This window comes from Patagioenas fasciata, chromosome 12 (assembly GCF_037038585.1).
Source record: "Patagioenas fasciata isolate bPatFas1 chromosome 12, bPatFas1.hap1, whole genome shotgun sequence".
Taxonomy (NCBI): domain Eukaryota; kingdom Metazoa; phylum Chordata; class Aves; order Columbiformes; family Columbidae; genus Patagioenas; species Patagioenas fasciata.
The window spans coordinates 6,506,178-6,532,629 of NC_092531.1; the positions used below are offsets into that span (position 1 = coordinate 6,506,178).

Below are 26,452 nucleotides of genomic sequence, written 5' to 3' on the forward strand. Positions count from 1 at the left end.
GCGTTCTGGTAAAGAAGGTCCTGGACCTTGTTCTCATCTCAGCAGGGAAGAAACTCAATTGATGCGTTAGCAAATTCAAGTCTTTCAGAGGCTGGACAGGATGTCAGAGGGCTAAATAAAACCATTGGATGAGAAGTTACCATGAAAATGAGGTTTCAGAGCAGGAAAGATGAATGTGAGACTATCAGAAGGCAGAGCTGGAGGATGGTATCTGCTACACCTTGCTGCCGCGGGCTGTGGGACACACTACCTCCAGCAGCCGGGCTGCTTGGCCCTACATTTTTTGGGCTAGAAAGAAAAGGCACAAGGTCGTAACAGCTCCCATGTGAGCTACTGACCCAAATCATCGATTTCGTGTGTAGAATGGGGCTGGACAAAGGCTCAAAGAGGATCTCAGAGGAGTGAAAGGACAGCTAGGAGTTGAGTCTAGTTTTACCTTCCTAAAATATATCGGGTCCTGACCTTGGCATCCTCATCCAGCTTAGTGTGAGACCTCGAAACGGCTATTTCATTTCTCTGGTTTCCTGTCTGCTTTCTGTGGTAGCTCCTACTCCGAGTTGTTAAGGTCTGGATCCTGTGGCAGGGCTCCTCAGGCTCTTCTCCGAGGATCACAGATTTCTCCTTTTTACTGTTAAAAATTCAAGTGTAGGTAAAAGTTATAAACTTTTACTGTCAATGGCTAAATTCCTACAAGAACGTGTGAGGTGGAGATGTGGCAGCAGGTAAACGCACTACTAAAGCTCTAAAGACATCAGGAAAATATAGATAGTGAGACAAAACCCTTCAGCTCCTCTGTCCAGTAGGAAAGAGAGGACTGAAATGCCACCCAAGGTTTTTTTTCTTCTTGAAACCTCATCTCATGTTGCCTGAAGTTCAACACTCAAAGCAGACGGCCAGTCAGAGGGATGGGTTTTTCACATTTTTATTTACTAAGGTTTTTATTGTGTGTTTTATATTGCAAACCCCACCCTTAGAACTCTTCCCTCCCTCCCCCCCAAAAAAGAAACAAAAAAATAACAGTAATAATAATAATAATAATAATAAATATAGTTCCACCTACTGAGACAAGCCTAGTGTTGACTGGGGTCCAGTCGGAATAACTCAATATTGGCTACTGCACTGCTAAGAACTGGAAAATCAAATATCCCCGTGAAAAACAAAGCAAAGGAACCCAACCGAAGAAGGATGTTCACCAGACTGGTGGATGGAACGCACGTCTACCAGAGACAGCCCTCGGGGTGTTGCTGTGCCCCTCCGTTTGTCTGAGTGTCCACAGGGCTTGTTGAGATTCAAGTACCAATGCAGCAGTCACAGGACAGTCATCCAAGAGGGCTCGGCATTGAGAACCAGCTCCTTTTATTAAATACCCCAGACCCAAACAGCTCCCAACCTCTTGAGATGCTCGCTCTAGGGGCCCTCTAAGCATACGGGGAAGAAAAGATCGCTAAAAGAAATATCAAACTTACAAGGATATTGTGAGTCTTCCTCTAGGAACTGCCTCATACCTTTGAAAATCTGAGAGGGTCTGAGTCTGCTTCAATTCCGGCAACTGATTCTGTTTCAAGATGAACCTGTACATATTTGGAAAAGCAGGAGCTATGGATTATAATTATCACCTGCCAATCAGTCCTACAGGAGGGTCAAAATTGACATGTATTTTAAAACTAGGAGATATATATATGTGTGTGTGTGCGTGCTTACACATGTGCATAAATAGACTACATATGTGTATAACTGTATACTATATATAGAAAAGCATGTGTGTATATATAGATAGATATATAAAATCTACACACACACACACAGACACACACACGCACCCCTCCCACCACACACACTCACACATATATACTCGTATGTAGCTAGTAGAAAAAACATTTCCAGAGTTCCCCTGACCCTTTAAGGAAGACCAAAGCTGATTACATCTGAATTCTGAGCCACCAAAGCACGTTGAAGCAGGAGTGCCCAGTAATGCTTGCAGCGACATTCAAGATACAGGCACATGTCAAGAGTTTTGCAAACAATTCGGTATAAAAAACGACTGTCAGCCAGTGTTTCGGGAGAGAGTCGGGGGTGGGAAGAGGTAAAAGAGGGAGTTTCATGGACCTGTATCGTTACTGTGGAAATAGTAGTTTTTTGGCACTGCTGCATGAAGTCCTGCTTTCCCTCGGAGGGCTGCCAGGACCCTGCGATCGCTGGGAACAGAGGGAGCCTGGACATGTGTTTCTAAGACCTGTTAGAAAAATTGAGCACCTGACTCTTTACAGCGAGGTGGCTGGAGACACCTCTTGGCCTACGGGAAAAAAAAAAAGAGAGAGAAAGAAAGGATCGAAGTAAAAGAAAAGGAGACATTTGCTCTAGAGGTAAAGGCTCCTCAGCGCTGTGCGCACCCAATGGCCCCTTACCGTCTCCATCCCGCCTCGACTGCCTTATATCAGGGGAGCCTGGAAAATCCAGCTGCAGGTGCCTGCCAGGCCCCAGATGTGTCCGTGACGCTGCAGGACAAGCCCAACGCCAGCCACATGCAGGCGCTTATTGCTGGTGAAATCAAGCAAAGGATTTCAATTCCCCCGTCAGAGAAGCATGGACCACGGCCAGCCGAATTTCTGCTCTAATCTGATTTAAATGGTAGAAACGTAGTTGCAAATCTGGAGGATTCTTGGCTTGGTGCCTCAAAGCTCAGACTCCCCTGGGCTAAGGAGGAAGAGGGCTGGGGTGACTGCACCCCACTTCTCCATCTTTTTCTACCCAGTTGTCTTCAAAGCAGTCAGCCCATGGACACTGAGACATTAAACTGAGGGAGGGAAGGCCAAAGTGCTGCCTCTATCCCCGTCCCTCCCCTCGCTTTGCCCTGGCAGGCAGCACACACAGTAAAAAAACACGGAGAGGCTGAAGCTTGGGCTCTTCTGCTGGCAGAGAGACAGGGCTTCTCCCACAACCCACATCTGTGATGCCTACAAAAATACAGAGGGGATATTCACTGCCCTCCCTGTGACTTACAAGGGACTGTTTCCTGTTCCCAACTAGAGCATCAGTGGAATGAGGAAACAAGCCATGCCCGTCCATCTCCTGGTCACCTTTATCTTCTTCAGATGCAGTTCAAGCAAAAACTCAGCCCTTCTGAAATCCCTAGATGGGACTGCATTAATGACACTCGCCCCTCTTCTTGCTTCCTCTGCAACCTGCTGATCCCAGGAGCAAACCTGGGGCAAGCGAATCTTTCTGATGCGCGCAGTGAGCCATCCAAGTTCCCCCATCAACAGGTGCTGGGGCCGGGTTCACAGCTGGTGCAAAGCCAGGCCAAGCTGAGGCCAACCAGAGCTGTTCTACACACACCAGCTACATGGCCCATGTCAACCTCGGATCTTTGTCTCAACAGGAAAACCTTTTTTTTGGTGGCTTCTATGGCTGATCATTCATATGTTCCAGCTCAGGCACACGCCTCGTCTGTGCGTTACCTCGTTGGATTAAATTTGCTCATATCCTTTTGTTCCATGTATTAAAATATTCTATAAAATCAAGTGACCAAAAATCTATAGCTCTAAGAATACTTGGTTATCTTCTTTTTCTGTTGTTGTTTTTCATGTGTTTTTTTGTTTGTTTCTAATCACAGTTAAACCTAAATAAAATAAATGGAGAAAAAAGCGGGGGAGAAAAAAAAAAAAGGAAAAAGAAAATGATTCATGAAAGTCTAATTGGGAACTGAATTGCACGGCTGACATAACCAGCTCTCAGAAGGAGTCCTCACAAATTGGAGGGCAGTTTGGATCTGACAGGTTCCAGATCCCCTGTGAGCACTATGGATTCTTTCCGCCCGCCAGCAGTCAGAGCGCCTGCAGCGCCGGCCCCAAACACCAGCGGATGCGGTAAAGAACCTGAGGACATCTGACGCGGTAAAGTCACACGCCCAGGAATTGAGCTACAAGGCTTCCCAAGAAGTCCGGTCCCTCCCCCAGGAAAAGGGGAGAAGCTGGAAATAGATTCTCTAGAGGAATGAGGAGAACTTTGGCTCAGCGTCTGAGCCAGCTCCTGAGGCAAAGATGGCTGGGAAGCAGAAATCAACTTGATGTCCTGGTTCAGACGTCCCGGCGGCACGGGCGGCGTGCTCTTGGACTGCAGGATCTGCGGAGGTGGGCTGGCGGTCTGAGGCAGGAGCAGAGATCCGTGAGAGCCTGAGGCCCCCAAAGGGCCACACTGAAAAGTTCTTGTCGCCACCGGGCTCTGACTAGGAGGACTAAGGCCAGAAGGGGTGTAACAGGGAGAGGCGACGCCAGACTGTTGTAGCGGAGACACGGAGGCAAAAGGTGGCCGTTCTTGGTGGAGCTGGGCTATCGTTCCAGTTAACGATCCTAAAGCACTTGGATGTGTCTGGCACAGGCCTGAGGACGGCCCAGCACAGGCCTGTGCCAGCTGGCTGAGGCTGGAGGATGGAGAGTTGGAAGAAAGAGGGGGTTGGAAGTGATTCATTCCCCCCAAAGTCCCGCTACCAGAGAGCTGCTGTAACTGTCCCCCCTGCAGCGGTCTTGAGGTGGGCTGGAACTGGTTGAGAAGACTGGGGGGTGAGTTTGATGAGAGCTGGGTGAGTGATGTTGATGGGGAGCTAGTTGTGGCTTGCTGGAAGTGCCCAAAGCCAGCGCTGGGAAGGGCTGGCGGCTGCTGCTGCTGCACGGGCTGAGCTGTCCCCAGGGGTGACCCAGAAGGCGCGTGTTGGAACTGGCTCGGTCCCACCGAGGACATGCCGCTGGAACCCGGCTGGCTCGGGCCACTCGGAGGGGATCCCACCTGGAACTGGCCTAAGCCGGCGGCAGCTGAGAACCCTGCAAGCTGCTGGATGTGGAAGGAAGAGGACGAAGGGGTTTCTGCTCCTGGGGTGTGCAGCTGGGATGGAGTACTGGAGGGAGAGCCAACGGCAGAAGGCCCTGTCGACGGGATTAGCGACTGCAGCCTTTTCAGCTGTCTTGGAGTCTGGTTGGATTGCTGGCCCAAGGAACCCAGCACGGACACCGGAGGACGGAAGATGGCAGTGGGGAGGCGCGGGTGGTGGGTCAGAGCTATAGCCACAGAAGTGGTGGCCGCTGCGGCTTGCAGGGGTGCCTGGATCAGCGGGGTCCAGATGACGGGGGTCGGGGTGGACGCGGCAGCGGCGGCGGCAGCGGCAGCAGCCTGGACGTTGTGAGCGCAGTGTGCCATCTCCCTGTCGTGCTGCACAATCTGCTGGATGATCTCGTTCTCCTGGTAGTTGAAAACGCCCGAATTGAGGTCATGCTGGACTTTGTGCAGCAGAATGGAATTTTTCTTGCCTGTAGAGAAAGTGAAGAGAGAAAGTGTCATTCGGATATGTCAAAGCACGGGAGGCTCCCTCAAAGCCTCCTGCCAGACTTTCCTCAGATTGTTGGCACTTTTTCTGTCATTATGGGGTCTGTGCACAGTCTGTGTGCTCCACCAACAAGACTACAAACGTCACATCCTCTAGTTTCATCATATCATCAACAAATCTCAAGATCCCATAAAAATGTGCCCGACAGGACACGTATTCTAACTTAGACAGCAAAGCCACTTTTGATAAGTGTGGCAGACTGGTAGCAAAGCTTATGAATCTGGAAGATTCCCATTTTGCACCTCACGATCTGAACTTCCATTAGAAAAAGAGACTAAATCTGAAGGCTGTCATTTTGTTGTGTTTGCAAAGGAAAACCTCAAAAATGTAAATCCAGTCAAGTCTTCTGAGACTTCAGCTAATCTTCTTCAGCTACGCCTTTTCCTCATCTGCCTCGTGCAACATGTTCCGTCTGGAGGCAAACGTGTTTCTAGTGGAAAAGAAATTTCTCTATGAATAAGGGACAGAAGGACTTTACATGTTGGAAAAACTCAGCTGGCCCAAGCAAGAGCTGCAGCTCCCATCTTACTTGGCCATGCCCTTCTAGCCCCAACTTTAAGCTTTAAGAAATCTGCAGACCAGCAAACATCAGGTTCCAGCTGGGCTTCCTCGCCTGCAGCAAAATATTAGCTCAGCATTTTGCCTTTTCAATGGGCTGGAAAATGTGGTGTAATGAGTTTGTCTGGCCTGAGCGCGCAGCTGGCACTGAAGGGACGCTCTCTGCTGGACCGGAGGACAGGACTGGTCAGTGCTGGGGGATGAGACGCTGCCTGTGAGGCCCTTTCATCAGAGTACAAATGCCTTCTCAAAAAATAAGATTTCTGATGTGGACAAGCTCTCTGCACAATGGTTTTCATACCTCTATTCTCATAAGAGCGTGCAAATCGGTAACTGTGCCGGCATTGATTCATAAAGAGCTGGTATATGCCGGTTTGAACGATTTTCTTACAAAATCAGTGTGGATAGCACCTGCCTATGGGCTTCCTTTTCACTTGATTTTACTGAAGGTGTTTGGATTGGAAGGGTTCAGCGCAGTAAGTTCTGTGTCTGTGTGTGTGCGCATCCCCGGCCCTGGGTGCGTGTCTGTACACAGTTCACTTGGTAGCTGAAGCTCAGGGGGTGAGCGTAGAGGGGTCACCTGTAGATGAGGCACCAGCCAGTTTGGATCAGATCAAAAGCTGTATTAACCCTGCTCCTGAACCAAACGCATCCTCAGAGAAAACTCTGCTCTGATTCAAATGTCATTTCTGCTGATTCCTGGCTGATCACTTCTCACTCCTGCACAGGACCAGGGCAAACACAGAGCATCCTGCCAAACGCTGTGGATTTACAGAGCATGACATAGCAGCAGGTATGGAAAGGAGGCCTGGATGTGGAAGGGCCTCTTTTTCTGTATTTCAACCCCCAAATCATGTCATGCTTTAAGAATTAAAGGCTGGCAGCACAGCTCAGGTCAATTAAGTTTCCTGCAACCAAGGCCTCATCCGCTAATATTTGTCTACATGCTTTCATGAAATTGCAACTCTCAAGATAAGCCAACCATTGATATTATCGACCACAGTATGATATTTATTTTGTCCCATAGGGCATTCTAGTTTAAACTGGCCAGCAGGTGGTTTCCAATGGTTAAGAGCGGACGGCCACGTCAGGTAGTAAAGCCCAGTGAGATTCCAGAGGAATTTCCTTCTCAGATCTCTATGTACAGACGGGGGTACATCCCTGTGCAGAGATGACATCTGGATTGTCATTTGGGTGTTTTAATGTATGATGTATATTTTACATCTGTAAAAGATGAAAGAGTAAGAGTTTAAGGACATGCCTCTTACTCTAGCCAATGTAAAATCAAACACCTAGCAGCAAAGAACTTGAATGACCTTCTGAAGACAGTAGCTGGTACCCTGGTGTCCTAGAAAGTAGCTCTGAAATGGTGGAGTCTCGAATATAAGTTGTTGAGTTCCAAATCTACCACCAGAAAAAGGTGAAACAATCATTGCACAATGAAGGAGGAAATTGTAAAGTATAAGGGAGTACTAGTCACTATCACACATAATGCTGGGAAGGCATACAGTATGATGTTTTAGTTCTGGTGTCCAGCTGCAAAGCATGAAAAGGTACAGAAAATAACCACAAGAATCTGGCTTGAAAAACATCAGTGAATAAGTACAATGTATTCAGCTTCTCTCAGAGAAAAGGGGATTTAATACTGATTTATAGGGAACTTCACAGGCTGCTAAGAACCACTCCCTTCAGTTCCAGGAGGACCTAAGAGATATTGTGATTTTAGACAAGCCCATTTAAAAAAATGAGGAAAAATGTATATAATGTCTGTGTCATTGTATACTGGACTAGAACACACAGCATCCACCTGCCTTTCACGCAGCCAGGCACACCAGAGGGAGCATGAATGTCACCTTTAAACTTCTGAGCATTTTTGCAGTGAAGAGAGTGAAAGGGAGTGAATGGCACAGAGGGTCAACACAGTCATTTCCACCTGGTATCTACTAGAATCATAAACATGCCCACAAACAAAATAGATTGCAAAGAGTTGCTTAAACAAAGCCAGAAATACTAACTGCTCCAAGAGAAGGAACAACCAACCCATCTTAAATAAAACAGACAGGTAAGAGAGATTCTGGCCAGCACACAAGTTAGAGAGGGATTCAGATTGCAGGTTTGTAAATCATTCTTTCTGGAGTTGAAGGTACAAATCCCAGCATGGGGAACCTGCTGCTACCTTGCACAATGGTGAGGTCAGGATGCGGATGGGAGACAGCACGCTGAGTTCAAAGCGGCCAGCGAAAAAAACGCCGAGCCACATTTGCTTTCTTGCTAACAGACTGTAGCAAAACTGGGCTGAGGAGGAACAGCAAGGGGTAGAAGAAGGAGAAACAGCAGATGCTGCTAGTGCAGCTTTCCAAAAAGCTCAATACCAGCAACCGCTCAGTGTTTCCATCATCACACCTCAGCTCACTCTTTTAATTCCATCTCACCTGTCTTTGGCTTCTGATTTGCTCGTCTGTGCTTGAATAGGCTGCAGTTTCCAGTGCTGCCCTCAATTCAAATGAGAACCCACAGCGATGTTAATCAGACCCGCACGGATGAATTGAGGGGACTGATGTTTTCATAACCGGAGCTCTTGGAAACACAGAGCTGAAGAGCAGACTGTGGTTTCCTCGGCACAGCACTAGATAGAGAATATGCTAACATTTTCCAAACATGCATGCTATTTACCGGAAAATGGTCTCATCAAAGCTCCTTCAATTTGTGTCAAATTGGTAAAGCAGTTCCAGCAAACACCTTGGATTTTTCTGTTGTTTTTAAAACAGAATATCGCAGTTTTTCCAAATCATTTTTCAAAATTGTCACTGGTTAGCAAACCGAAAAATTAATCGGTTCCACTATTCTAATTAATTGTATCATTTACATGATGTTTCCACACACCAACGCTAAGTCTTATTAGTTGCTTCTGAAGAAAATCCTCCTTCCAAGCAGCAGCAGACGAGAGCAGGCAGAGTCCTGCTGGGATAAAGACATTTTCCTGGCAGGTCTGACTAAGGTCCTGCATGAAACAGAAGCCAACGGGGGAACAAGGCAGTAGGACTAAGTTTGCTTGGGCCAGTGGTTCCAAGTTTATTTCTCCCCCTTGTCTTAATGATGGAATTGCTACCGGAGCACAGGGGCTTAGGACTAAAAGGTCTCCACAGCACAACTGACTTTTTTGTTCACTTTGTACAGCTCCTCACACAATATGATTTTTTTTTTCCCCATAGATAAAAATAAATACCATTAATCGAATGCTCTGGGTTCTAAAAATTCCCTATTTTCCTCACTGGAACAATAGGCTAAATACAGGGGGAAGAAAAAGAAAAGGAAGATATTTAAAGCCTAGAAGATGTTCACTGCAAAGCTACTGGTGCTTTGAAGCGGAGTAGGGTATGTAAAATTATGGAAACTAAGCAAATAGATGTTTCTCCCTTAATAAAGAACTGCAAAGTCAGATTTTCCTCAACTGTAGATAGCACACAAAAGACCAAGGAGAAAGGCTCATGTGATTTCATAAAAGGAGACAGCACTCAACAATAATTCTTCCATCAAATAATCAAAATTAGCCTTCAGTTGTTAAAATTCCGCACAGACACAGGGGAAATTAGTTCTGACTTTCTGTTCATTTCTCTTTTCAGCTCTGTCTAAGCCCACCGGCTGCAGTTTAAGAATTCAGGTCACTAAATTCCTCTCTGAATTTGCATGTATTTGAAATAATCTCACTTTATTAGGCTGGCTTATGCCCTGGCCTGCTGTCCAAGTGACACATGGTGACTTCTTTCAGGTCTTCGCTTCTTATTATTCACCTTCTGTCACCATGTTTCCCCCGCATCCATCAGGGGATGGAGATTCTCCTTAGCCCTCCTCTCCTTGCTAGTATGTATAAAGGGAAACTAGCTGGAACAGAGATTTGAAAACAGTTCTTAACTCCCAGTATATGTGCTCTTTTCCTGTTCAAGCCTGACTTTCTCTCAGAGGTAGGTTAACCCACACTGAACTGCATTAACTGGCATGCCAAGCTTTCTGCTCACAATTAAAGCAGCTCCTGGAAGCAAAGCCAAGCCAGCTGGATCACATCTAAGAGCATTGACAGAGGAGTCTGGTGCACTTAACAAATCTGCTCTGGAAACTAATTCAGATTAACTTCCCTGAGAGCCTGGCTGCGTAAACACATTACAAGCTGGATGTGCAGCCCTCAAACCACTTTGCAGTATTTGCCATATGTGTGTTCTTGTGACACGAGATGCACAAGGCAGCACCCACCTGCATCTGCAGCTTCATTTCTCTTGCTAAAGCTCGATCAGCTGAGCTCGGCTGGTATATTTAAAGTACAATATTCCCTTCTCCCCTGCAAGCCAATGTGGAATTACATCTGCACACAGAGGTTTTCTCGTGGGAAATCCAAATGCCATATTATAAGGGAAATAAATTTTACTGGGGAGGTTAGCTGAATCTGCTGTCTTATTACCCATCTTAACAAACAATAATGAGTTCAAAAATGTAAAATGGACAATTCTCTATCTTTCCAAGTGGAAGTCTTCCCTCCCTTACAGCTCAGGCCTGCCACTGACTGCTTCTCCTCTCCCATAAACCGAACAGACATCTTTCAAAATCTGTGGCATCTCCTTGAACAGACAGAACACAAATTTTCACTGGGCCAAGCTGCTGTAGGTCAAATGATACACGGTGAACAACGTTGTCTGATGAATCTCATGGCAGTTAAACAAAACTGAAAATCAAGTAAGTTCTTCACTCCCCCTCTTCACATTTTGTGTAATTCTAGAGCGCCTGTGACGCCCTGGGCTGCCGCACGCACGGTGTCCTGGCTGTTACTTATGGCTGCAGACTGAAACCAAAGAGCTGCCTCCTCCTCCAAGTGCTTCTGTCTGCGGCCAGAGCTCCTGCGCTCCATCCTCGGTGCCTGCTGGAGCTGACAGCTGTGACAGGGACATGCTCAGGCAGACACCAGTTTGCCATCAGCTGCTCTGGTTGCAGATACCTGCTGGACTGCCTTCCAGGAAGAAAAGTCCCCTCAGTCTAGAGGTGAGGCTGGGAAACAGGCCCTACTTCATATAATTAAGGAGAGGGTTGAAAATTATCTTTAAAGGTGTTGGAATGGTAAAATGTCATCTGAACAGGTGTTTCGTTTGGATGCAGATGCAAAGAGGTGTGGATGCGGCTCCCTGAATATAAAAGGAAACCATTAACTCGGGGGACCCGCAGAGATGAGGCACAAATATACTTTATCTCCTAGAACTCTATCAACTCCCTCACTTTTCTTCTTGTCTCCCAGCAAATCAACTACCCCTTGGTAGTCCTGGTGACTCCCGCCTAGGAGACCAAACTGCCCAAGGAAATTGCACCCTGCAAGGTAGACATGGGTTCAGATAAACTGATGTGAGCAAGGTCATTTACAAACTCAAATACAGGTCTCCCTGGATCTCATCACCACCCTGCACTGTCCCTTCTGCTGGGGTGTCTTTGGCTTTATTTTCCTTCTAGAGTTTTGCATGAGAAATGGCACTTCATATTCACGTGAACAGGGTTGCCGGTTCACCTTAATTAAGCTGAAGTAATCTGCATTCACGCACAGCTGGTGGGTTGCTGGCATCTTTCCTCAGGCTGAACAGCAAATACTCTGAGTCTGGGCCTTCACTTCCAAATAAAAACAACTTCAAATATTCCATTCCTGCTGAAGTCCATGCTCCTACCCCGCATATCTGTGCTAGGCAGCATTTCCAGGGTGGGATAGTAACCTTAGGAGAAGACAAATCACACTCTAAATACCTTTTTCTCTCGGCTGACTATAAAAGCGAGATTCAGATCTCCACACTGTACTGTTGGAAATGATGGGAGAGGATTTCAAGTCAGAGGAATAGACACAGCGGTACTTCGATTCCTCATAGTTATGTTTGTGGGTTATTCAGGCTATTAAGAAAGGACACAACACCAGAGAACCTGTGTTTTCTCTTGTCAGCCATGGACACCCTCACCTGCTCAGTACCTGGATAATAAATAAGATTTCACCTCCTTAAAGGGCTGGACAGAGTTCAACGTGATTTTGAAATAAAGCTCTCTCCCAAAGCACACACACTTTGCCGTTGTTTACCCAGGCCATGGGAACTTGTATCTGTACATCACCCAGTGCCTGTATCAGCAGCCTCAAGTAAGTATATACAGATATGTATACAGCCTTATGACCAAATCTGCTTGCTCATCTCATGTGCAGCTCTTCAAGGGTTACCCACCTGCATACAGCAAACCAATCTGGGACTAGGATGCAGATACAGTGTGAAATTTATGCTGAGTACTTATTGTTTAATTTACATATGTTTCAGTCCGTTTCATTTATTCGGATGATCTTGCAAGGCCCCTGTCACGCGGCAGCTAAGGAGCATTCAAAGACGGAGCTCCACCTGTGTTAGTTTTATTTTCCCCGTGGAAGAGATGAGGTGCTGAGGCACAGAGCAAAGGCACGACAAGGACAAACGGAACGTGTGGCAGCGCTTGGCACAGATCCCGGCTCTTCTCATTCCCAGTTCAGCCAGCCCCAGGCAGGCCAGCCCTTCCTCTGAGGCAGCAGATCCCAGAGCATTAGGCACGACCTAGACAAGCGGGGCTGCAAACCCAACAGGATTTCAACTGCAAAAGCGTGATCACAAGCTGATAAACAGGGTGCCCAGTCAAAAAGTTTGGGAACAGCTATTCTTGTGGCTTGTTTGTATGATAAAGCTTTTCAAACTTCTAGCACTCTAATACCTATCTTGAACAGACAGTCTTGTACTGCAACAATATTATATGATTATATTTGGAGACTGGTATTGTGTTGTCTCAGCTTTAGCTTTTTAGCATCTGCAATGCCTGGAGTAAGTGCAAGGCACTTTTAACCCTGGTTAACTGCAACATATGCAACTGGCATTCAAAGTGTATGCATTGCAAACTACGTGGCGAAAAATTCCTGTCAAAAATGAATCAATAACTTCCTCTGGCTTTAAGTACGCTCTCAGCTCTCACCAGCAGCCTCGGCATGGATGGTAAGGAACTTTATGCCACACATTTATGGTGTTTATTACAGCACAATGAACAATAAACAATAATTGTTCCCCCATATTTTTTCAATGCGTCAGTGAATTTTGACTCCACAATATTCACGACCTGTATTGTATTTACTTTCAATGAACATTTAAGAGGTTGTGTTTTACAAGTGCGAACAGTTGTGAAAATCTAATTTTAAGCTTCAGTGGTCACTGAAAGCCAGTTTCAAAGCCAGTCAGGAACAGAACGATGTGACTTACGTAACTGGTGCATCACAAACTGGGCCGATTCACAAATGCTTGTCACACAAAGAATTACTCACTGGAGAACTGAACAAATATGACAAAGAATTTTACAGCTTGGTCAAGAACACGAGGAAGATTCAGTCAGTGATAAAATGGTCGTTAATCAGTGATCAGCCTAATTTTCTTGAGTCTCAGCCTTTAGGTCTGGAGCCCATTGAGCATCAGGCGTGTGATGCTCTGCAGGCTGAGGAATTACTCAGAGTCTGAAGTTACTCAGAGCGCAGAGTGAAGCAGGGACACAAACCTCTGTGGAATCCCAGCCTTAGTCAATCCATGCAGACTAACGCAGCTACTGCGCAGCTCTTTCTGGATGGTGCACGTTTTGGGGGAAGGTGAAGAAATGCCTTATTAATAAAGACAAGGATTTCCATAGCACCTGCTAGTTTCAGTAGGGTGTGCATAACTCCCTTAGGTTATTTTATGAAATTACAGAGTGTTGGGCACAATAGGGTTGGAAGGTGCTATCGAGATGCTATTTTGCAATAGCAAAGGATGTAAAGTTGAGAGAACAGGCAGCTCTCAAGTCTGACTGCCATGGAAAAAGGAATTTTAAAAGTACAACTCTGAAGGTCTCTGCATTTTATATGGCACAGGACTGATGTTGTCTCAGGTCAGCAGAATGGCAAAAAGAGGGGAGGACAGTGCCAGAGCTCTGCTCCAAAGGGCCTGTTATTCCAGTAGCTCTGTGTCACCTTCTGACCTTACACTGACATTTTGCTGCTGCGCGTGGAAGGGAATTTCTCCTAGGGGAAGAAATATGTGAGGCTCTTCACGCTGGTTCAGGATTTTCCATGAATTTTAGTTGTGTGTGCAGTAGCACCCAAAGCAAAAGACAAGGGGCACAGGATGCCCTGCCCACGTGTATACAGTCACAGAGAGTGTCAGACTAGGGTGCTGAGCAGCACTGACTGTCTAAAGACGAAGAATTGGAGATAAAGTCAAGCTGGCCCATTCCTGGTTGCACCTGACATTACATTTTCTTAGTGCTTTGTACAGTCTAATTTAAATAACCCGAGTGATGGGACTATTGCCACTTACACTAGGGTCTCATTAGCGTGGGCTTTGCCAAACTTGACATATTTAGCTCATAACCTTTTCCTCGGGGGTCACACTTTCTGATTTGCAGCAGGTAATGAGATGCACAGAATACAATGTTCCTGGCACGAAAAGCCCCAAAGGCACTGCACCCCTTGCTGGGATGCCAGCTTACTCCCTACCCCCTCACCCCATCATCCTCCTGCCTCTGCATTGTACTCAGACCCACGCTGACCTTTTTGAGGCTGAAAAGCGATGAAAATGCAAGCAGTTTTAGGAGATGTAGAATAAGAAGCTAAAGGAGTTAGACTGGGACTCTGCAATGCTTGGTCCCCTGCTCTGCAAAGACCGCTTGCACAACGTTGTCATTTAATCACTCTGTGTTAAACGTCTCTGGTTGTGACCAAGGAATAATATCCTCGGCTTTTCTGTTTAGACAAGGATATTTGCGGCACAGGTGATGTCTCCCCCAGACACAAGATCATCCCAGGATGGGTCACTATGAGCTAGAACAATCCAGTAACCCTCCTTGGTTACCTGTGTTTACTTTGGGCTGTGGGAGGTTAGCTTTTTAGCAATTGTTCCATGCCTCATTCCATCAGGTGCCTATTCCTCCTGAATATATTTACAGTTGGGCTCTGATGATCAGCTGGGCAGGTCCTCTGTGGTTGTGTTTGGTTGATGGCTTTGCACAAGAGTCTCTTTAGGATCAGAAAGCGCCCAAACCTTTCCCTTCCCTACAGCACTACCTGCTTCTCCAGTTGCTTGTCAAATATGGCCAGAAAAAAAAGGTCCAAAAAAGGAGCATAATGGTCTGCATTTCATTATGCACTGATAAACCAGGGAAGAAACCTATTCCTCATCAACGTCGCTGTCAGTTTTTGTCTTACAAAAAATTAATACCAACAACCATATCCCTGCAAAATCAGGTCACACTGTAACAAACACTTAAGTCCCCGTGCTGAGAGATTATTTCTGCCACAGAACGCTTCAGTGAAATACTGGGGTTTGCTTGCAGGACTTTGGGCTCGCAGCCTGGGCTGTTTTCTCTTGGACCTGAGAGGCTGTGGATACTTACACATTCTGAGCTAAAATTCAAAATGTAGGGAATTCATCAGCATGGCCCTGAGGGACTCAGATTGCAGATCTCAGTTCTTCAAAAAGACCTCTTAGGGAAACAAATGAAAGCAGGAGCAGCAGAAATGTGTATGTGTGAAAGAAAAAGAGTGAGAAAGATGGGGATTTAAATGATTGTGAACGGGGCACCTTGCAGGAGCTGAAGCCAGGCAAGAAGAGACAGGCTGGAATCTCCTTCAGTTCACAACTCCAGAAAAGGAACTACGGACCTATGTGATCTTTGAGGTCCCTTCTAACCCAAACCATTCTATGATTTTACGGAGACGGGGTGCCAGGGCAGCAGGTAATGGGAAGGAGACCCTCACACCTTTTACTTACCAATTCTGTCCAGCCTGTCAAGAGCCACAGTTTCGAAAGCCCGACGCATCATGGGATACTCCTCCAGCACCTCGTTGAAGTTGTCCACGGAGAGGGAGTAGAGGCGGCAGTAGGTATCCGCTCGCACGCTGGCTGTACGGCGGCCACGCGTCAGCAGGCAGATTTCTGGAATGAAAGAGCCAGCCTAAGGACATGGGGACAGACACTGTCACCCTGTGACACAAGCCCTGGCACTGTCACACCCAGCCTCCTCTTGAGCTGGACTCTACCTGCTCTCCCATTCTAAACACAAACAATGGTAATATTCTCAATATGTGATAACATTTAAAAATACCAGGGGGCTCAGCTGTGGCAGCTGCTACACACAGTTGCACCCCAGGGATTCTGCTGATCTAATTAGCCAGTCAAGTTTTGTTATGGTGGATTATCAAAGATTCCACTCGTTCATTCCGAGTGGAGAAACTGCCTTTCTCCAGCTCCTCATGGGCGCTGGGAGCAGGTCAAGCTGTGCTCTCATTGAAGCCAGTCCTCTCTCTAGATTTGTAGTAAAGGCTCTGTACTGACCCATGGCTTTGGTGCTTGGCAGTAATTTTGAACCCCACACCTGGAACATTTGTCTTTTCAAAGTTTGCGAAGTTTTTTGTAGATGTGCCACAAGCTTACAGATTGTCAGACTAAACTGAGTTAGTGCTGCCTACTAATTCATGGTGTATTTACACTGCAGTCAGCTACTCCTAGAAGGATGCCCAGCTGGATACAGACCAGAAAGCCCTTGATTTTACCATAAATGCCTGATTTAGGCACAGACACTCCTTGAACACTCAGCGGAGAGCTCCTGAGGCTGCTTTCCTAAGGACATCGTGCTTACAAGACCATGTCATCTTTGAATGTGTGTGCGGAGCTGGGTGTATGGTATCTAAAACACACTGAATGCCATCAGCAATTTTAATCAAATTGGTCAGAGTCGGGGTATCCTGAGTCCAAATCTGGAACTCCAAATCCCAGCAAACTGACCCAACTTACTAGGGATGTGCAGAATCCTTGTACTGCACGTAGATGCAGACAGGTTGTTTCACAGGACCTAAGAGACTAAGAAGAGTGTAGGAAATGCACGATAGGGATTTTTTAAAAAGGAAAAGGCCCTACAGAAGGGAATGAAAGGCAGGTTTCATTCTCACCCCTCTCAGCAGGCCATTAATTGCGGTGCCTTCAGTGCTTGTACTGAAACATGCACCTACCAGAGACCTGTCTGTCCTGAGCTGTCAGTGAGGTCTCTGTAGGGCTTGGGTGGGTGTCTCTGTGTTACTCAGAAGAACTATGTCCTAAATCTTGTTTCATATGCTTTTCAGACCTGACTGTTCCAGATGATACATTATGCCTGCCTGCTGACCTTCACGACATTTTGCTCAGCCACAGGCTGGGGAGATGATGGACTATGTTTTTACCTCCGAGTTTCTACAATACCTCATATGATAGATGCCAGATAGCAGGACTAGGCAACACTATAAATGTGCCTGGAGAATTGAGAATGCTCCATTTTTTTTTCTGTAGGTTCTCAGCTTCACAGACCTGTTCATTTGCTTGGGGCAAAAAGAAATGAACCGACAAGAACTAAGTTCCCCTTCTCTGTTTTGTTATCATTTATTATCTAAACTCCTGCACCACCCATGAGTCCCAGTCACCTCTCACTGCACAATTTACTATATGGGAAGCTGCAAGACAGGTGAGAAGAAAGGAGGGTAGAGGAGGAGGTTCCTGCGGTATCAGTTCCACGTTTTGTCACCCTTGCATGCCAAGGACAAGTTAAGGAATGTATGAGCAACAGCAGTGGGTGTTGCTGTGGGTGATGGACCAACACGTACCTCCAAAGTAGGACCCATCTGCCAGCTTGGTCTCCTTGTTGCCTTTGGTGAGGACGCTCACCACGCCGTGCTGGATGAAGTACATCTTCTTGCCAATGGTGCCCTCCCGGATGATGTAATCCCCCGGCTGAAACACCTCGAACCGCAACTTGGTCAACATGGACGTCACAAAGTTGGGATCTGCATTGGCAAAGAGGGGCATGGAGGCAACCAGCTTCCGGCAGTTGAAGTTTATGATTTCCTGACCACAAAGTGAGTGTAAAAGAGAGACAGAGAGAGAAGGAGAGGGAGAAAAGGTGGGACAGGGAGCAGAAAAAACACACACATATATTTAGTCAACATCTAACAACCTATGAAGATCCCCCACTTGACTGGTACATTAGAAAGTTAAAAATAACAAAAAAAGATGCTGTTCCTCTAGTCTGGCTCCCCTGAGCACAGGCTGGAGTGGGCCTCTGGAAGCTCAGAGCGCGTAGCAGCACCAGCTGAAGCTGATAGCTTGACACCACGCTTCACTGCTTCCATTCATCTGCTTTCTCTTTGAGCAGGGACAATACCCCCCAACCTTCCAAACAGACACAATATACCTCTTTCTGCAGGAAACCTTGAACTGAGAGAGAGGTGCATAGCGTCGGTGAAACACTGAATGAAAAAGCCCAGGGCTCCTCTCTGGGAAAATGTCATAACTCACCTTGGCAGCCCTACGTTCTCTGTTGCCCTTCCTTGTCACTGAGATATTAAACAGCACAAATGCGGTGAGGTGCTCAGAGAAAGAATTATCCTGAGCAGCTGGGGACAGTGTCAAGGGAGGGGAGGGAGAGGTGCCCACCAGTCACTGGGGCATGGGCTGGATCATCAACCTCGCATGAAGAAAACCCAATTCAGCCGTTCAGCTGTCATACAGCAGACAGGGACTGTGCCTCCTCCTGTGGCTTGCTGTCACTTGGAGGGTGCGACAGCACTGTCTGCTGCACAGGAGCTGCTCTGTGCCGTGTCAGCTCAGACTCTGAAAGCAGCAGAAAGTGATATCAGGTAAATCACCTCAGCCAAGCAGGGAAGGAGCATCTGTGCAGGAGGAAAGAGGGCTGGGGAAGCAGGTGCCTCCTCCTCACCGGGGTCCTTTTCAGGGCTGCCCTTCGAGACTCTGGCAGATCCTCAGCTCTTTCTCCCTCACATAGAAGTACATTACCCAGGGAGGGGGGAAGACAGGACGAAGACTGCTTCTAGTGCTCGCGGGTAACATATTAAAGGCATATATTAGGGAGAACCTGCATTGTTGGCTTCAGCTGGGGAAAGGGCTTTTCTGTAGAGACTCCTTTCTAGTGTGGGCCCTGCTTCTCCTCTCCTTTGACCCTACATGCTGGTACAGATGATGGATGAGGCATAGATGAGGCCAGCACACTGCATAGAGGTTTATATAAGTATATGAGCTACAGCTTAACGTTAGGGAGCATGTGGTGGGAGCTCACTGAGATGCTGTGGTGCATGTTTGCGTGGGGAGAGAAGGGTGAGGTAACAGCAAAGCACTTCCAGAAAGGGGATGACATGGCCAGACACCACCATGGCCTCAAAAGGTTCCCAGATGTATTAACAGCTGTTCACATGACTAGTGGGTGTCAGGGCCTGCGTGCTGTAGCCCCCATGGCCTTAATGTCAGACAGCACTTGTGCTGCAGCAGTTCGCAGACTCGGGCAGCAGTCCTGCAAATGCCAAAGGCCTGGATTTCTCTCTCCACAGCGGAGGCTTCTGCCGTGACCAAGGGAATCCCAGACATACACCAATGGGTAGGACAGTCACTCCCTTTGAATGAACACAGCCAAGCTGTGGACCATATTCCTCTTTGCTTTCCTCTCCCAGAAAGGCCAAGAGGAACAGGCACAATCTCAAGTAAAATGGGGCCTTTATGGCTGTTCAGACACACGTCTGCTGGGCCTGACACTAGAACGAAGCACTGGGACAGGACACTGCGCACTGGGAACTCTACAGCTGCCAAAGACAACAGCAACAAGCACTGCCTGTTCACCACCCTCTCCTTACCTCGCGGAGGGGCTCGCTCAGCTCCCCCAGGATGCTCTCCTCATCAAACATCTTCCCCTGGTAGCGGTGCTCATAGTAATCGTGGATGCGCTGCCGCATGTCTGCAGGGAGCTTGTGGAAGGACATATACTGCTCCACTTGTTTGTACTGTGCAGGGGAGAGAGGAAGAGAAGGAGTTATGAGGACAGGCAACAAACGGTGCCCACTCATGGAGAAGCACATGGCAGACCGTACCCATACCTGCTTCCTTCACATTAAGCCTGGCCTAGGCAGATAAATCTGGTGCAGAAGACTGTCTGAACACACAGGGAGTTTGCAGACACCTTTGCTATATTCCCCAAATGGTTGCCCATGTTTTAACCTTTAAACTTCTCCCGAGCTGAGCAGCCCCGGTGTCTGTTCTCCCCTACGCACACAGCAAGAGCTGGGAGCAGAGACAAATAACAAGTGCTCAGCTGGGAATCTCCTCTCAGCAAATAATGCCAAGGGAAGAGTGTCCAAACCCCATGCAGAATGAGAGCAAGGAAAGCACAATGTGCCCTTGACAGAAGGTTTTTCCACACCTCACAGCAGAATGGCAGCCAGGGTGTGCAAGCAGTAAGGCCTCAGCCAAGCTCAGGGGCTGTACGGAACAGCAGAGCACGGTTCTGCCTTGGATGGTCACCAGCACAAACAAAAGGACACATGTAGAAATCTGATGGTTCTTCGGTTGAAGCTGCAACACCCATGGCCTATGTTTCCTCCTCTGTGTTCTCGTCCGTGCCAGCTACGACGGCACCTTTGCTCTCCCGCTTAGGGCTGCACAGGTCTGGCATTTCTTCACATATTGCCCCATGCACTTGTGCTGTCAAACCTGTCTGTATTTTTACCTAATGTTTTACACTTCCATCATGTCATTTAGAAGGGAATACAAGGGCACACTGATGGATGCCACAGCAGTATTTGGGGTTGAATGGTGCTTTCTATAAGCAAATGACACTTCCTCAAGGGCACACGACTGTAAATGTGTCCACTTGCCTTGAAGGTGCTGCAGGGACACGGGGTGTGCATTGCAATGGCCATGCTCCCTCCTAGTGGTACGCGGTACCCAATATGATCCTAAGCATGTAAATAATGCTGACAAAAGCACTATGCTCCCTCTTTTCCATACTTCTTTCCCCTCTTTTGTGTCTCTGAACGTCCCTTTACTGTAGCTTGTGCTGAAGAGCCTAATTACCAAACTTCTGCTCGTTACAGACCTCCCCTGCACACATTAGTGTCACTCTGCTCTCCGTACAGTCTGTGCTGGCGCTGCCTTGCATGCTAACAACTTGATCTGCACCAGAGAGGAGAAGGAATTACTCTAAGAAGCCAAGGTGGCGGAGGGGACACTCGGGGTTTCCTGGCATTTCCAGAGCTTTTTGTCTGTAGCTAGCAGCAGAGGAGCTGGCTGTAAATATTCATGATGACTACAGCATGATCAAAGTCAAGCGAGTCACCACCTCCCCACAGGCAGCCAGGCAGAGAATCGGCAATGAGCGTCGCACTCGACGAGCTGGATTGCTGAAGTTCCGTGTTGGCTGCTGCACAGTCTGCAGCAGCGAGTGAGGAAGATAAAGGGAGCAGAAACCAACACCTCACATGGGGACAGCTCACTGGTTTGAGCCCACAGAGGATTTTGCAGGTTATGTTCTTAAATGCAGAAAGTTTAGGGCTTTGCTTGGCTCAGATGCCTAAACACAGATGTCTATTGCCACTGGAGATGCACTGCAGCATTTGAGACATATGTAGGGCCTGGCAAATCAGACATCGTACATCCACTCATTATGGAAAAGGAAATCATTAGGCCCTAGCTTTTGCCGACTCGCTTTTATTAAATTTATCCTAAATCCACAAGCGGTTCTGCTTGGTTTAATGCCACATTTTTGTTGAATAAATTATTTGCCAAAAATATCACCTTAGACTCTGGGGTTTAGCCATGTCTTGATTTGGACCATTGACCAGTGTCACGAGATGCTTCTCATCGCCTGCTGCCAGTCACCTGCCCACTGCCCCTCTTCTCCCCATCTTCAACTGACCTTTGCTTCTTGGGAAACATACTCGCAGTTTCTCAGAATCACAAGCACGGGAAGGAAGGGGCGACTCAGACTTTTTGCTTATTCACTACTGTACATAGATTCATTGCTTTGTAACAAAGAGTAATAAATTACTGCTCTGCAAAGTCCCCAGGGCTTGTCAGATTCTCCTGCAATCAGTCCCTAGGTAAAGCTAAGAGTAAAAACAGGACAAGTTTCCTTCACCAGAAACTGAAAGCAAAGGAGTAACAGGAACTGTGTGGTGAACATCAACAACAGAGTGCATGGGGATTAAAGACTTTGCCCGATCACCCTGAATTTACAGCTCTTCCTTTTCCAACCGAAGCCTGATACCGTGCAGACCTGGCACTCTCCAAAGCCCCTTCATGCCCCTCTGAGTACTCTTCAGAGGTGGCCAGGACTAATCTCACAGCCCCTTTTGCCTCCTTTCTCCCTTGCACTTGTCGCGCTACTCATCTCCATCCATGTCCTCAGTCTGACCCGTGCTCAGAGGAATGCGCAGAGATTAGTGGCCAATCTGAGTTCAACTAAAAAGATTCATTTAGGAATTACTTCAATCTCTCTGAAGACAATTGAGTCCATTTAAATCCTAACTCATTTTCTTAAGTCTGTTTTTCCTCAAATAAGCCCTTGAAGGAGGTATTAATATATCAAAAGGGAATCATTTAGCTGAGTACTTCTATAACTGGCCACTTTCCCCAGCTGTCTCACCACTCCCCTCCCCTTCCACCAAAGCTCAGATCATTCACAGTCCAAAGGGAACTAAATATTTTTAACTCCATCCGTGCCCTCAATCTCCATCACGAATCCTCCTCTCTCTGGCAGTCATAAATCACTGCCTGAAAAGGCTGGACTGTTTCCTTGTCCTGCTTCTGAATGTTAAAAAATCCTGCATCTGAGAAGAGCTGCTCCCATCCCAGTCATAGCACCAACACCTCTTTGCGTCCTCTGTCGGTCCACACACATCACTCTTCAGAGCCTGATTTCCATTTTTGCATCTCAGTTAGTTCAAATACACTTAGACACTTTCACAGCATGAGCACACACACGTAACCTACTGTAATGACGGCACTTGGGATGCTTGTCTCCCTCCATCCATAAATAAATATACATTTCCTATACAGAGCTGTACTGCTTGCACCCTTCCAGAAAGAGGCTGAAATCACCATGAGACGGTGTTTCATCTCGGTCACAGCCTTCAAATCTGGACATCACAGAAGTCAAGAGAGATGCACTTGTGTAAGAAAAAGAAGAATCAAGCAGGGTAACACATTTTGAATTAAGTACGAAATTATGAGGCTCTAACAGTATTTCAAAAGCTGGTAGTATATATCCTGTGAGACTGGATTAAGATACACATAAGTAGCCATGATACACAATGTTGTGGCTCTCTCCTGTGGATTAATGCTTCATAGGGGCAAAGATCAAGTAATGAGATTCACCAGATGGAGTGTCCTGATGGGACACAGTTGTATCTTTGTTTTGTTTTCTCTGAGCTACGATTAGGAGTAAACCAGTGCTGCAATGTCAGCTCCCCAGCATTTAGTAATCATCAAAACCAAATAGATGTTGAATTCCATTTTTCGTCTTCTAAACCATTCATTTTCTCATCCTCAGGATTTGTTCTACAACCAGGAGATCTCCACCTTACTCAAAATGATCAAGACACGTGTTCTCATGGAGACAAATGCTTCCAGGAGTGAGCAGTTTAAGGGAAGAAAAAACCATGCTGACATTGCTGGGGCGACCTTTGTTGTTTTCCCTGTACAGAGCTCCATGCTTGGAGCATATTTAGTGTCAGATCTTGCTTACAGAATTTTGCTCTTTTCCTGAAGTTTTGCTCAGAACAGTAAGTGGCACAGGCTATCACACTTTATCCCATGCCAACACTCAGAACGCAGCTGGCTCTACACCCATACTCATGCTCCTGCTGTTTTCCAACAAGAATACAGACATTCATCAAATTAAATGTGCACATGGCCATCTTCTCCGCAGCAGTAGGGAAGTGATGGAGAGGAACTGTACTCAGACATACGCTGTCCCTTCTATGGCCTCCAGCCTCCAGGCAGTGAGAAGCTGGGCTTACAGCTGGATTCCTTACAGAGGGAACCCGAGGAAACTCCTACATGAAGCGGTAAGTGCACAAGAGCTGGGGTGTCTGCACAAAGGGGGAACCAGGGATTATTTCAGTACCAAGTCAAGCAGAACAACTCCGACCACATCCAGCACAGCACCAAAGATTATCAGTGCTACTTTTGCTTTTTTGATTAATGAGCTAAATTTAAACCCACATCCATCTACTCTAGAGCTTTTGGAAGATATCTGATTCTGCAAAAAGCTTTATGTAATGTCCTGGTTCTCAGTTCTTCCAAAGACTATATCGATTTGGTACAGGAAGATGATTTTTAAGTGTTGCATATTACATGCTGGAAAAGCATGGAACATGTTTACCCTTACTGCAGCAATGCCTTCTGAAATTGTAACACCTTACCTAGCACCAGGCTCTTTATCTTTTGCTGTGGTACAAAGATCACAGACACCGGCAGAAAATTCTTGGAGCTTTTTCTCCACTTCCCATGCAACATTCCTTACATTGAGGATGGCTGTACTGATTAGCTGGGGTAGCTGCTGTTAATCAGCACCTATTCAGGGGAGGATTGTGCTTCAAACATTTCTGGGCTGTGAGATGCCAACAGACTGAGCAGAGTCAATGATGGACCTGATGAAACAGTTGTTTATTTCCTCGCACATGGCTGCAGTGGCCACGGTGCAAGCCAGGGAACCCACCACAGGGGACGGTGCCATCCAGAACAAGGCGCTGAGCTTGCACTATGTATGATGTACAAACTTGTACGTCGTGGCTACAGAGACGGCTTGTTTTCCAGGAGAAGCTCCAGCATGGGAAAGGCACACGAGGAGAACACTTTGCCTGGGTGGACAGGCCACATCCTGGTGGGAGTCAGTAGTTCAGCACCGGGAACTTTTGGACCTGCTCAATGAACCTTTTATCAGGCACCGTGAAACATCACAGGGTGGTGTGGAGATGTCAGGTTTTGTCACTGGATCCACATATTTGGAGGTGCAATGGGGATAAAGAGATCAACATTACCTTCATCAGAAGAGCAGAAAGAGCGAGATGAGGTAAAATCTGCTACCAGACAAAGGCTGGGATGGGGCAACGGGAACAGCGAGTCTGTGCAATTTGCAATCAGCATTGCTGGGAGCAGCTTTCTGCCAGGAGAGACAGCTCAGCAGGGAGCCTGAGCTCTTCACATTATGATGTATTTCTTTATTTATTTACAGTCCAAGTGTCAAAATGAATTTCAAAACTGATAATGAAGTTTGCAATCCCACACTGGGATGCGAGGAACTGCTGAGGCGACAGCCCTTTCCCTCCTGTGACAGCACAGGCAGTGCTTGTGCATGCACAAACACACCGCTCAAAGAACACAATTGTCTGCCTTCCACTTGCAGAAATAAGACGTCAAAAACCCACCTATCATCACAGTATCTCTGATACAGCAAACCAAGATGAATCTCTGGCGTAAACCTGCTGACAGAAGGCAACCTACCTGGCAGTTTCATTTTTCTTTCTGTGAAGATGCTGCAATGTTGCTGACTCCTTCCTTGCATTGTTCGTGTGAGCATGGAGCGGGTACTGTGTGTTCCTCTGCACCTCAGAGCAGCCATACATTCCCTATAGGCACTGCTATCACTATATAGTCCGCACAGTGTCTGCTCTAAGTGCTGACTGATCACCACCACATCCATATCTAGAAAATGTGTTTTACAGTAGGGCTTCCCTCTAACACATGGTAAACAGTTTCAAGAAAGCGTTCACCAATGAAATATTCTTGCAAGAATAAAAACTATTTGACCTCAGATTAGTTAAGACTATAAAGGGAAGGCAATTTGCACTGCAAGATGTTTTTAAAATAAACCATTAGGTGTTTCTTTCAGAAAACATTTGCATTTACAAACAGCCCAGGATTCTATCATGAAAAGGATTAAATAACCTTAAAACAATTGACACAAACTTCTGATTTTCGGTTGAGTTGAAGTGAACAAATCATTATTTATACTACTCCATTACCTATTTCTTATAACCACTCTAAAGTCGTGATGTAATTGTGGCACCTGGAAAAGGAAAGCTGCCTTGCGTGCACAATCCTGAGCCAGCCGTTCACACTGAATCCTGACGGCTCACTGCCTGAAAACACCTGGGGACTTTAAATCAAAAGAAGATCTAAGTTGGAAGGAACCTCTGGGGAGTCATCTGGTCCGAATCCCCACTCAAAGGAGGACCAGCTTATGTCAGGTTGCAGTTATCACATGTGGGTGGGTACGCTTAGAAGATGGGGATGGGGGACCCTCTATTATTCCAGCCATTTAGGGGGGAAGTTGGACCCTTCCTGGAAAATTGAGCTGGAACTAACCTTGCTCCTTTCACTTGCTGATTCTGGGCTGCAAACCAGCCAGAAAACCCAGTCCTGCTTCCAGAAGAAACTACACAGAGGCATTGCTGAGCCAGCAAGCCTGGTGCTCGGCACAGGCCCTTCTAGACACAATCAATACAGCATATTATTTATTAGCCTTGTTAGCAACCCCAAATGCTTTGACTGACAGTAACATGGGACATAATAGTACTCAAGCCCATCCCTTAACAGGCTGAGGTAACACACAACTAGTGTGCAGTCACAAAAGGATTAAGCAAGGCACTCCAAACTT

General features: G+C 46.8%; 1 protein-coding gene across 1 annotated transcript in view; it reads right to left on the reverse strand.

Moving 5' to 3' along the window:
- Nucleotides 1–1,001: 1,001 nt before the first annotated feature.
- HCN4 (hyperpolarization activated cyclic nucleotide gated potassium channel 4) overlaps nucleotides 1,002–26,452 on the reverse strand; it is a 95,699-nt gene continuing 70,248 nt past the window's right edge. Inside the window, exons 5-8 of the mRNA XM_065847474.2 lie at nucleotides 19,650–19,796; nucleotides 17,613–17,853; nucleotides 15,751–15,915; nucleotides 1,002–5,300 (exon numbers count right to left, since the gene is read on the reverse strand). Of these exons, the coding sequence (XP_065703546.1) occupies nucleotides 3,745–5,300; nucleotides 15,751–15,915; nucleotides 17,613–17,853; nucleotides 19,650–19,796 (2,109 nt within the window). The 3' untranslated portion in view covers nucleotides 1,002–3,744. The remainder of the gene's footprint in view (nucleotides 5,301–15,750; nucleotides 15,916–17,612; nucleotides 17,854–19,649; nucleotides 19,797–26,452) is intronic.